The sequence below is a fragment of the Centruroides vittatus genome, unplaced genomic scaffold (assembly GCF_030686945.1).
Source record: "Centruroides vittatus isolate TY-2023 unplaced genomic scaffold, ASM3068694v2 contig_397, whole genome shotgun sequence".
Taxonomy (NCBI): Eukaryota; Metazoa; Arthropoda; class Arachnida; order Scorpiones; family Buthidae; genus Centruroides; species Centruroides vittatus.
The window spans coordinates 41,121-54,990 of NW_027122212.1; the positions used below are offsets into that span (position 1 = coordinate 41,121).

The 13,870-nt window shown below is 29.4% G+C and overlaps 1 protein-coding gene across 1 annotated transcript in view; it reads left to right on the forward strand.

The window, feature by feature from the left end:
• The window catches only part of LOC136976144 (ras-related protein Rab-11A), a 33,417-nt gene extending 21,743 nt beyond the window's left edge, over positions 1 to 11,674 (forward strand). Inside the window, exons 3-6 of the mRNA XM_067271354.1 lie at positions 922 to 1,115; positions 1,669 to 1,670; positions 7,584 to 7,662; positions 9,294 to 11,674. Coding sequence (XP_067127455.1) covers positions 922 to 1,115; positions 1,669 to 1,670; positions 7,584 to 7,662; positions 9,294 to 9,436 — 418 coding nt within the window. The 3' untranslated portion in view covers positions 9,437 to 11,674. The remainder of the gene's footprint in view (positions 1 to 921; positions 1,116 to 1,668; positions 1,671 to 7,583; positions 7,663 to 9,293) is intronic.
• The last annotated feature ends 2,196 nt before the right edge of the window (positions 11,675 to 13,870 follow it).

The following is a 13,870-nucleotide window of genomic DNA, read 5'->3' on the forward strand; positions in this document are numbered from 1 at the left end:
TTAACTGAAAGCAAGAATGCAAACACATGTATGAAAGCAAAAACAATATGGCTGACAAACACCAGACTCATTCTTATGTGGTCGTGCATAATTATGAAAATGCATTGATGTCAATAAAGAATCAAATATGATTGGTTCTGCAATTTTATAAGTTATAATGGATGTTTTCATAATGTGAAATATGTCATGCACAAGCTCTATATTAACTCTTCAAATTATTATATCACATAAGTCTAAATGGTATACAAGTGTTCTATTACAAATTAAATTTGATCCACACATATAGATAATTGTGCCTTGGTTAATTGGTTTGGAAGAAATTTTTTAATATTCTTATTTTCATGTAACAGTTTCATATGTTAAGTAAATAGTTTCATAAATTCTGATTGAGACACAAAATTATGAATTTAAGATGTCAATCATTGCAAATTTTCAGTAATTATTTCTAATTATGTGAATTATAAAATCCCTCTATATTATTACATAAAATCGATTGATGGATGATCCCTGCTAGAAAATATAAATGTCCTCCTTAAGATGTGTTGTTGTGGTCTTCCTAATCTGCTAAAGTACATTTTGCTTTAGTGGCTGAATTTTGAAGTAAAATTTAATCCAAAAATTGAAACTGCATACTTGGAACAATATATATACTAAGTGTGGTTGAGATTTGCCCAATATTTACTTCTACAGAGAGCTCTGAACACCTACTTAATTATAACTACGTTGTTCATTGTATATCTTCTATCAGAGAATACATGCATTGTTAAAAAATATGGCTTTGTGTAGAAGCTACCAAGTATTGTAAATTTGGAAAGCTAATTCTGTATAAATTTTTTCTTTTATATAAATATTAATTTAAATTTCTATAAATATATTGAATTTTTATTTTTTAAATTAAAATATATATTTTATCTGTTTTAGATATTATCGTGGTGCAGTTGGAGCCCTTCTGGTATACGATATTGCAAAACATTTAACCTATGAAAATGTTGAACGATGGCTAAAAGAACTTAGAGATCATGCTGATCAAAATATTGTAATAATGCTTGTAGGGAATAAGAGTGATCTTCGTCATTTAAGAGCAGTACCAACAGATGAAGCTAGAACTTTTGCTGGTAATGTTTTTACTTAACATGATTTTAAAATATTTTAGCATTTAGAAATAGAATGTTTCAAAAACATGAATTAATGTTGATGTTTACTTCTAATAATAATCAGATTTGTATGAATAATGTCAAACCTACAGAAAAAATAAAATTAAAATGAAACTTTTTCATGTTTATAAAAACATACAAGGAAATGATAAAAAAGTTTGACTACATTACAGTCATGCATATGATGTGTCTAGTGTCTAGAATGAGCTGATATAAAGCCAGTGAGTGATCTAGCAATGTGATTAGTAAGATATTTGCTGCACTCAGAAAACTCTGTGGAACATGTGGTACACGAATTAATGGTATCATTGCTATCAAATGTCCAAATTATATCAATGTGCCATTGTTCTGTTTTTTGGCTGCAGAAGGACGTAAACGAATGGACATTACACAGGATAATGAAGATTTGTGGGGAATACATGTCTGTCTAAAATTACCATTGTGAAATAATATGCAAAATTCTATGAAGATTGCAACAATATGCCAACAATATGTTGACAGTGCCATCAAGCAGAAGTTGGACATCGTTAAATGGGAAACCTTTGGGACTGTAAAATCCATCTCTCACCCTGCAATTTTTTGTACCTTTGATCTCTGAAAAAGAACTGAAAGCAGAACTGTTGCAGATGTAGAATGACATGAACAGGGCTGTATTGGACATTTTTATGCAGCAGCCAATTGACTTCTACCAAATGGACATTGTTAACCCGATTTGTCAATGGGACATTAATGACGGTGATTTCCCCCTAATTGGAATGAACCTATCAGGACCTGCAGTTCTTGAAAGGAAACTTTGATTATCTCTTATTTTAGTATGCATTAATTGCATAAGAGGCATTTGTAATGTTTTTAGCAAAAATATTTGCTTAATGCATTTCTTTAGCAATTTGCAAATGCCTCATATGCAATAGTACACTGTGTTATTGTATATTGTGTTAGTTTGTTATAATCCATGAATTGGATAAAGCTAGAATTAACTGGCTAATGCTAACTTTATCAAAGTCTTTTGGCTTAAAATATGTAACAATCCATTAATTTTGAATTTTATTTATATAAAGGGCACTATATTTAAGTCACAAGCAGATCAAGCTGACATTATCAATGAATAGCTAAAGCAAAAACAAAACTTAAAATTCAGTCTTTATCTATACTATACTATTTTGGATAAAGTGAGGAGAAAATTTTGGGCTTCATTTTAGTCAGATAATGTGCAGTCTTTCCAATGCATGTTGGATGACTAAAGAAACTGTTTTTTAAATGAGTTAGAATTTATTATTTCTTTATTGTATAAAAACAGGGTGAATGAAAATAAATGTTGCTAATTACTTCACTAAAATATTACCATATTTAGCTAAAAAACATAGCTTTAAAACTAGAAATTGTAAATTGTTTTAAAGTAACAAAAATAAGTACTCTTATTCCAGAATACCAATACAGAGATACCAATCACTACAGATTTTCCATAGTTTCTATGGAAGCCACGTGTAAGTTAGACTTACAAATAATTCTCTAAAAACTATTGAACAATCTTTTATACTCTCAAATAAGCACACTAATGCAATAAATGGAAAGAAGTGTAGATTTTAATTAACACTTATTCTGCATAGAATTACTAATATGATGAGTTTTACACCAGTCAGTAATTTCGCACCAATGATGTGGAATGGTGTTTTCAGTTTGTACGTGACCGACTAAAGCTTTTCCTAAAAATTATTCCTATGCATAACTGAGTCTTGTGCTAAAATCTGTCTGAAACTAACTTATTGTTGCATCTAAAAATGACATACTTTCTTAAGTCACAATTGGGTGTGCAGGAAAAACTCAAGTGAAAAGATGTGTAGATAATGTAGATGAATGATTGTCAATTATACAAATTTTGTGTTGAATGAGAAATATTAATTTAAATTTATTTTAAAATCTGTATTATAAAATTTTTTTATAAATATTCAAAATTTTTGGAAGAATTTTGTGATAAAGTTGGGTTTTTATCTATTTATACTGTATATTTAATGATGACACAAAGAAATTAATTTCATAAATTTAATTATTTTATAATTTTGTTTCAGATGATGATTTGAAAACATTGTAACTTATTTTAAAATTAAAGTAAGATAGTTTATGAATCTCTCAAAATTTGAGCAATATCATTTCATAAGCAAGGTTAATGGGGAGTAACGTCCCCATTCACCCCCTCCTCTCCAACCATGACACTGTATTATCCTGATGGCTCTCATCTCAGGTTAGCATTTATGCCAATATGTACTTACAAGAAAAGAATGCTATTTGAGGATAAAAGTGGCAAAACCAAACCTTAAAAAGATGTGTTGATGCACAAAAATTTAGGTTCCATGGCCAACATATTAGAGATTTTTTTCAAGAAAATACTGATAAACATCAACTTTTAGAGAATACTTTGTTTACAAATGTAAGTTTGTTTTCCTTTCTTGGCACTATGATCCAAAAATCTGATATAGTATGCATTTTTCAAATGTGATATTTGTTAGAAAGGCCTGGATCATTTGAAACACCCTTAGCATTTTGTTTCAAATGTGATCTCTCTAAGAAATGCAAAGAAAATGAATGTTCCATATTTTTTTTCATTTATGAAGTCTTCTCACTGTGAAAGGTGTTTCTGCTTTGATCATTGTTTATTTTGTCCAATTACATGCCCTGCACCACCACTTTCTGTACATCAACAAAACTTTTGAATTTGAAATCTTTTCATTACGTTATTTTTATTTCAATAACTCTTTACTCATTTGGTGATGGCATCTGAATTTTTGTCAACATAGCTTTAAGTTCTTTCAGATAGATCAGGTTTGGTTTTTCAACCTTTTGTCCCTGAACAGTGTCCTTTCCTTGTTAGTTCTTAAATGGCATATACTAGGGGTTAATCATAATAAAATTGAAGAAAAAATATCCTCTGATGACACTTTTAATGTGCTTTTTGTTTGCATTGTTTATAATGTACTATACATAGTATATATGAGTTTGTTTGGAAAGTTGCTTTACAGATTAATAAAATATCTGATTTTGTTATTAACTGCTATTTACTTTATTAATAATTCTAACATTATCATCTATGTTTTATTTTTGATGACAATTGATATTTGCTTTTGAGAATGAATGAAAATAAATGTTTATTTTGCAGTTATTTTCTCTTTGAAAATTATCCCATAGTTTATCTAAATGATTTATATATATTATGACCTAGCTTCTTTCAGCTTTAACACTATTGCATTGTAATATTTTTGATGGACTTGTTCATTTGTTGTATTAAATAAATAAATGATTAATTTTCTAATTGGGGGAAATAATCAGCTGAACTTATAGATAGCTGTTAAAATGTTATATTCCTATGTTAGGTCTGTTTTTTGTTGTCATATTATAAATTTATACTTGAGATGGTGAATACTTTATCTTAAAACTAATTTTGATACAAAAATAATTATACAAGAAAACTTCTAATTATGGTATTTTGCAACATTTTGAATAATTATTTATAATATAGCATTAATTTAAAAATTTTTATAAACATGTTAGTTAAACTATCTTTCAGATGTGTGGTGAATTGTTTAAATTTTGATAACAGGGTAAAAATGTTTATCACTGCATTTATTCAAAAAATTACACAGAATCTATGATACTTTGTTTGGCTTCTAAGCATAGCATATCAAATGTAATCTTCTGCTCACCTAAGACAAATGGAAGTTGAACATGATGATCAAATACACATCTCTGAAATTTTGCTTCCATTCATAAAAAACAGCTACAGAAGCTTATGAAATAGTCAGTCACATAGTGAGGTAACCTTTTTTCACAATTTACAGCATTTTGATTCAAGGCATTTTTTGAAGGATGGAAATCAACTTTTGAAAGCAGACAGATTACTGTGAGAACTCATTGAGAGATTGATTGTTTGAAAAACTTTTTAATACCATAAGTATAATGTTTGGAGAAGACCACAAAATTACCATTGATGAAGTTGCCAGTATGCTCATTTCCCTTGGGAATGTCGAGGGAGAGTCAAAAAGTAAGTTACAGTTGGCAAGAACTTTTTGTTGATAAATGGTATTTAGATGAAATCTAGTGACAACACTGGTAATATTTCAGGCTCAAAGCATGGAAGATTTGTTTACATCGGGGATAGGCAACCTGCGGCCCTTGCGCCACATGCAGCCCACACTAATTTTTTGCAGCCCGCATCGCATAAAAAATGAATAAATATATCAATTTCCCAGCTTAAGGAAGTATGCAGCAAAAATTCAAATGTTATTTTCTACAACTTATGTATGTGAATTGTTTTTCTGCAATGAATTTAGTAAAAATTAAAACAAGAAACCAGCTAACAGACACATCGAAACTAATTTAAAACTAGCAGTGACTAATATTTAACCAAATATTTCTGATATATTATGTTTACATCAGTTCCAGAAGCTAAATTAAGTATACCTATTCTAATTTATAATTATATATGAATAAATAATTGTGATTTACTGACATTTTTTTCTTTTTTCTCTTGTATGGGCTCACGTCAGTTCAAAAGTCTTGAAATGTGGCCCTTACATAGAGAAAGGTTGCCCATCCCTGGTTTACATGATTACAGAGGTTTCAGTTGTGAAAGATGTAATGTCCAAATTGGAAGATTGTGGAGAAACTTATTTCTTATGGGCAAAAAGGTGTAACCCCACTGAAATTCAGTGTCAGTTGAAGCAGTACAGTGAGAAAGCATTTGCATGACAATGTTACACCTCATTCAGTGGGTACTGGAATAAATCAAATGAACTGTATGGGAACATCCTACAGTCCAGACCTTGCACCTTGTGATTTCAGTGTGTTTGACTTCATTAAAAAGGACCTTTCAAATTGCCAATACCAGTCCAATGAAGACACTACAAATGCAGTGCGAGAATGGTTATTGCATGTTGGACAGGAATATTTCCAAGAAGGAATAGAAAAACTTGTGCCACACTGTGTTACATGTTTAAATAAACTTGATTATGTCAAAAAGTAGCACTTGAATTGTACATTCAAACAAATAAAAATTTTTGGCTCCTGTGTTTCATACTTTTATTTTTGGTATGAGTGCAACTTACTTTTTGACTCGCCCTCATACATACAATCATTCTCACTGGATTTCCTGGTTTCTTACCCCTTAGCAGAAGCACATTCAGATAGAAATACACCAATAGTAGTATATTTGATAGCAGATCTAGCTGTTACATTTCTACATTCAGTTATCACTGGTGATGAAATTGGCTATATCACTTCAATCCTGAAAGCAAACAGGCTCCAGCATTGTGGAAACATCACCACCCAATTAAAAAAAAAAGATGAGTTGTTCCATCAGCTGGCAAGAAGATAATCACCACTTTTTAAAATATTAGCTGGGGCATAAACATACCTTAAGAGAGTTTTTTAAAAGTATATTTATGTCCCAACTAATATAATTTTTAAATGTATTGTATTTTTTAGTGTCCAAGCCACTGCCAGATGAAACTTTTTTTTTAATGTTTACATATTGAAGCAGGGAATAGTAGCCTCAAAAGAAAGGTCATCTCTACTAGTGAAATTGTTATATCCTACAGGCATATGAAGAAACAACAGATGGACATTGATACAGTTATGTTCAAAGAAGAATTCTTTGTGAATTTTTTTAAAAGGATAATCACCATTTTCTTTGATTACCAAATAGTGTTCTGACATGGTTATGCCAACACATGTCATTGGACAGTACTACTACTAAGTAGTTTTGCACTCACTTTTGGATCATATGTACTGTACCTTGACAATGTGCATCTGAATATTGCTAATGTGATGATTGAGTTTTTGGCCAAGAGAAAATGTTGCCTATCCCACATCCATTGTACAGCTCAGATTTGGTACTATGAATCTTTTCCTACCCCTAGCACCTAAGTTCAAGTTACGAGAAACCCATTTCCTATTCATAGTAGCAGTGGTCAGAGACAATTTTGAAAAACATCTTAAAGGAGGGGCTATTAAAAATCTAAAAATCTTTAAGGATTGACAATGATAGTGATTGAATTCTATGGGGAATAATTTGAAAAAGACTATGGTTGTTATATTCCAAGTGATTATTATGGGAGGAAAAGAAAAAAAAATCAATCTGTTTGTTTTGATTCATTTTTATAGTGTGAATAACTTCATTACGTAAATATTCAACCCTCCATAATTTGTAGTGATTTATTTTGACATGTTGATGGAAAAACTTAGAGTAAGCAATTGGGGAAAAATTTATACTAGTAATATTATATATTAAACAGATAACTATAACAAAGCATATTAATGTATTTACTATAGTTATAATTATTATTAAATGCTATAAATACACATAAGGAATTTTATATTGAGATGATATCAAATTTTTAATGAAACTGTATATTTAGAATATATATATTATTTTCTGAGAAAAATAATTTATCATTCATTGAAACATCTGCTTTGGATTCTACAAATGTGGAAGCAGCCTTCCAACAAATACTAACAGGTAAGTTTTTAAAAATATTTAAAAGCCACATTCTAAAACTTATATTTCATACCACATACATCACTTTAAACACTTTATAATATATAGTTATTTTGTCTGAAATAATTTTAAGAAGATAAATGTACATTTGAAGTTTTGAAATTTCATAAAAATCATAAATTGCAAATTTTTAATTTCATATCCAAAATTTTGACACTGTTCACTCATTGATTATATTTACTACCAAAACATTAGAAACTGTTGCATTATATCAGGGGTCCTCAATCCATGTTACAACGTGTTACCATAGCGCCTGGATAGTTTTCATATCTTGAGATAGTAAAGTTTCGCTATATTTAACAGAGATTAGAAATTTGATTTTTTAAAATGCATTTTATAGTTTTTAAAATATATTGAAAATTAAATTATCTAAGAATCAGTGTTTTGCTGATTTTATGAGGGTTGATCAAAAAGTAAGGTTACAAGGCCGATATTCCTTGAGTTTCATTTGTTATAGAGAAATGAGAAGTGTGCAGTAATTCCAGTACATGTGGTTGGCAACTGTGCAGAGTTTCAGCCACTGGTCACCTACAGCACTAGTTGTAGGTAAACACAAATGGCAACTTGTTTGGAAAACTGGTCTCGTGAAGAAATCAACTCAGTTATTCGATTTCTGTGGGTAAAACATGTAACCGCGGCTGAAATTCGCTGGTAGAGGTTTACAGAGAGACTGTAATGTGTCGTTAGCATGTTGCAGAATGGTGTTGGAAGTTTGCAGCCAGTAGAGAAAATGTCACCGATGAGGATCACAGTGGCCGACCCAGTTTGCATCAAAAGATGTCAACACAGCTCGCATGGAGGAGCTGATTCGGAACAACAGGAGGATCACGTTACAGCATATTGGGGTAGAATTGGGAATGTCGTTCGGAAGCATTCGTTACATTGTTCACAATATTCTGCAGGACCAGACAGGATTTTTACCAGGAGGAAATTTTCAAACTCATCACACAAAGTGACAAGTGCCTAAACCAATGTGGCGACTATGTCAAAAAATAACCTATTGTATGTACTATCAGTTGGCTGTATTGGTTGTATGAAATAAATGTACACTTTTCACTGCAGGCTTTGTAACCTTACTTTTTGCTCATCCCTCATAATTTTTTTTTTTTCATGAAAATAAGAATTTTATATTTAAGATTAATTTTGTCTAATTTATTATGTACATTAAATAAATAAATGTAATGATCTATCTGAAAAGTATTAATTTAGTCTAGAATAAGGAAATATTTATACAAAAGATTGTTTTCCAATCATTCAAAAATAATTATTTCATTTTTTTAAAAATATTTTAATTAAAATTTAAAGAAACCTTACTAAGTGAAAAAGTGGAAGTAATAAATAAATTTTAGCTTTAAGAAAATATGAATCAAATATATTAAAGTAAATTAAATGCAAGGTAACATTTTGTAATGTATAATTGTTAAGAATAGATTGTAATCTTTATTAGTTAAATATTTTAAAATGTAAATTCTGTAGTTCTAACAAACTTATTTGATAACTTAATTTTTATGAATTTAATATTAAAGTGTTGTTGTATTAGTTTGTGGGATATTTTATTAAAGTCTTCTCATACAATTTTATTTATTTTTCAGAAATTTACCGTATAGTTTCACAAAAGCAGATCAGAAATGATACTGATAATGATCCGTCACCAACAGGAGATAACATTAAGCCTATAACCATTCCTCCAACCGATAGCTCTGATTTGCGTAAAAAACAATGCTGCCAGTCATAGATAGCTATTATTTTTGTGAAGGCATAGTTAATGCACAGTAATTATTCCTCTACTTTTCACTTTTGTGACTATTAATGAAGGGTACTGTTTCTAGCAGATTGTTCAGTTTGGTTTCCCGAGCAATTCTAAATTGCCACTTATAAAGGTGAAAGGTGGAGTTTTCATTTAATGTAAGAATATTTTTTCGTAATTATTTTTGCATGGTTGAACTGTCCTAACTTTACTTGTAATTGTAAAATACAAAACCCATTTCATTGTATGGTGATTGCTATATTTGATGTCTCACGTGTAATCGACAGAAATTTCCGTAGACGAAAGATTCATGCATCATTGTTAAGTGGTAAATTTTTTTTTAGAACAGACCAAATGTAAGCTTTATATTGTTGTATCCAAATTTTCTTTGAAATAATAATCTAAGCTTCATATTAGTATCTGGATGGTTTCGACTATGTTTTAAACACTACAAGAGAGCGGTCAAGATTTGCTTGCAAGATAAAAATACTTTAAAAAATTTTTGTATTCTATGAAAATCCTGTAAGATTCATATCATCTTAAGTGGGATAGATTATCACTATTGTACAGCTTCAGTACTGAATTTTGTTTTCTTCCAGGTCTTCACAATGAACATTCTTCAAGATGACTATAAATTTGTTAAATTTAAGAGGAATTTGATTACTTCATATATAATATAAAACTTGTTCATAGTTGTACAGTGGAAAACTTGTTTTCTGTCACTATTTGTCAAAATTGATACCTTTTTATAATTCATACTTTTTGATTTTATTATTACTATTATATATATATGTATGTGAAAATATAATTGCATCCAATTTAGATGAAAGATTTAACGACTTAAGAAATCAACATAAGAATAGATCTGATTTTGATGATGCACTGTAATTTGTGAATTGAATAATTATCTGATTCAATGTAAAGTGTGGTATGAAATGAACATTTAAGATTGTTTGTTAGAAAGAAACTAGTTTATCTTTTCAGTTTTCCTTATGTAGTATTAGTGACTTTTATCAGATGCATTTTATAAATTCAGGATTTAAAATAGTCTGTTGTTTAAGCTATATATTAAAATTTTTCAAAATCCCTTTGGATGTAAAATATAAAATATAGTTTGTTCAAAGTCCCATTTAAAAATAACTGACCTTGGACCAAAAGAAAATTGTAGGTAGAAATATAGGATTAGACAAACTATTCAGTTGCAATATTTATTTCAAAATCTAAAAATTATAAAAAATGTTTTTAATCAAAAATTGCAGATTTCAAAAATCTTTGTTACTTTAAGTATTAATTAAAATTATTATGAGGAAAATGAAACAATTGAATTGCGAATAACTTCAGAATCTGCACTATTCAAATGAAATTTTTATTTAAAACTGGCTTTAAGCAATAATTAAGAAGAAATTATTGAAATTGAAAACAAAATTTAACAACAGTATAAAAATTGAATTAATTTTTGTGACATTCTTTACTCAATATGGAACCACAAGGCTTGCAGTGCCAAACAAATGCTACTCTATAATTAGTTGTTAATAATTTGATATTGATTTTCCTTGTAAATAATTTTGTTTGGTTAGTAGAATTCTGATTATAAATAAATAAGAAATCATTCCCAAAGAAAGATTGCTTTTTCATCTGAGAAGTTATTTGGCTTTCTAAAGATAAGTGTTTAAAATTCTGAAGATTTGAATTATTTGTGATTGGTGTGTATTTAGTATTAATTCTAAAAACATTTCTTTTTTAATATGATGATATATTACCCATTTCTTTAGAATACTTTTTTGTCTTTCTACAACTAAATGCAACTAACCTTTGACTTCCTAAGAAAGCAAGAAAATATAAGAATGGGTGCTGGGACGAATGTAACAATGTGCTTTGTTTTTTTTTGTTTTTTTTTTTGGATGATTGCAAAGGAGTGCCACATCTGAAATTCCTGATATATATATAAAACATACAATATAACCAATAAGTTGAATGACTGTTTTGCTTAGAATGTGCAATGTGCCCGAATGTTCAAGTAAGAAGAAATTAGATTGAAAATATATTTGAATGTCATCCTTATTGAAAATATATATATGCTTGTGTAATCTATCAATAATTATTTTATGGAATTGAAAAATTTTATTATTAATTATCATTACCAATTATTTAATAGATTGAAAAATTGATAGATCTACCTGATTATCAACAATGTGTTCACACTAATAAAAAATAATTGTTAATTTACTTTGACACCAGTATTTTTTACATCACTTTCTTCACCCAATTCTATATATTTTTTTATTGACAGATTTTGATCTCATCTTTTTTTTTATTTTTTTTATTTTAAGCATTTAATTCACTTACAACTCACTTAATACTATTAAATTTTGAAAATATTTTAACAAAACTTCTCAAATTTATAGCTTAATTTCAAAATTTGAATACAAAATTAAAAATTCAAGCTTTCTTCTTAACAACAATTTGTTTTTGTTGTTTAATGTCATTTAACTCATTTGTTTTCAAGACAAAGCATTTAATATTTTTGCTGATTTTTATTTATTTGTTCCTTTTAAATGAAAACATTATTCATGAAGAGAAAATGAATATACATGTAAGTTTTCTTTTTGGTATATTCCCAGTTCTAAGCACATCACACGTTTCATTTGAGTGTTTTCTTGACACTTGGTGGTAGCCCTACTGCTTTGCTGGTATGGCAGCATCCATTGGTGCTGCTGTCCAGTGTGATCCAGTTCTCAAAGATGTTTCATGTGCAGACATCAACCAACTTATTTATGACAAGTCTTGTGAACTGTAGCTGGAATTGAGAACAGTCGTCATAAAAGCAATTCTTAGTAATGAGATGCAGTTCATAAATGTAAACCAGTATCATTGTTTGGTTATTACCAATCTGTAAAATGAAATGATTGTCCTATGTGACTATAGATAGATATCAAGTGTGGTTGTGGAATCTTTTTTCTGACAGTGGCTGTATTATTTTGCTTGATTTAGATGATGAACAGTATTATAATTGGTGACAACACAGATCACTTTATTGCCAAACCCAACCATCCAACTTGTAAGTCCCCCTTTCATCTGACAAACCTATGTTCTTTAATGTATGCTTTTAAAGCTGCATTTGTACAGTTTCAGTTGCATAAAAAAACCTATTTATACTTTCACAGTAAGTCATAGAGGTGAAGATGTCCATAAATACAATGTGGCAAGTATAATTCTTTACACAGGTCAACAAATTTTTCATGACTACTACTAAGAACATCCAGCTTATCTTTTTGATTTTTTTCACAGTGAGTCTATACAGAAAGGAAACCCCGAAGAACTCAGTACCCATAATTTGTATCCAAACCTTATTTTAAGGGACCATTTGTTCATCTGTATTGAAATGTTGCTCAAATTCTGAATTGTTGAAGAGATTCCTTCACAGCATCTATGAGAGGTTTTACTTCCCCAGTTTTCTCCGGGAATTAAATTGTCAGCTGTAAGCAAATTTTGCTTCATTGCATGAAATTATGACCCATCTGGTTTGGAACAATAGGGACTGTTACATCATCTGCTTTTGTCCAGTAAAATTTTTCCCTGGAAAGAGAATGATATCCAGGTAGAAAAATAATTCCAGAAAAAACTTTAGTTCATCATCAGAGAAAACTTATTCTTTTTCTGTGCAGCATAAATGTCTAGTTTCTTTTGAAAAAATACAGACCAAATCAAACCTTTTGAATTAGTGAAATGTGAATGTCTCTTCTAGTAAGGATAACATTTCATTTAGAAGAATCTGAATTTTCAGTTTTATGCCATATATTACAACTATTTGTGAATGACAAATACATTTTTTTTTATATGCTTATCATCCAGATCTTCAGGGTTTTCTGTGTGGAGTTCCAATTCTTTATTCACCTTTTCACCTTTTAGATCATCGGTGGTTAGTTAAATTTCATCATTGTTACTTTCTTCCTCATCCATAATAGACCCTTCACCATTGCCAGGGAGTAACAAAACATCATCTGCTGTTACATTTGAATCTTCCTCTTGGGCAGAAATTATTTCTTCGAGTTTTAGAAATTTTTTAATATATATTTCTGAAATTAGTAAAAACACCACTGATTGAAGTTTGAAACTATTTGATGTATAAAAATAACACTGATGATAAAGAATGCATTTGAAATGAAGCAGGAACAAACTTTGAATACATGCAGTAAAAACTGCAATGTGTGATGTATCAAATATCTCACAATACATATATTTATTTTAAACTTTACATATTTTTATACTACAGATAGCAAACATTCTCACTCTTTATTATTGCAAAATCTATAAGTAGACTCCATCAGCTCAACACAAAATACAAGCAAAGTACCAGTGAAAGAGGTACTGTATGTGATCGGAAAACCAGAAATACTTGAAAAAGGAAAAATTCAGTTTCAA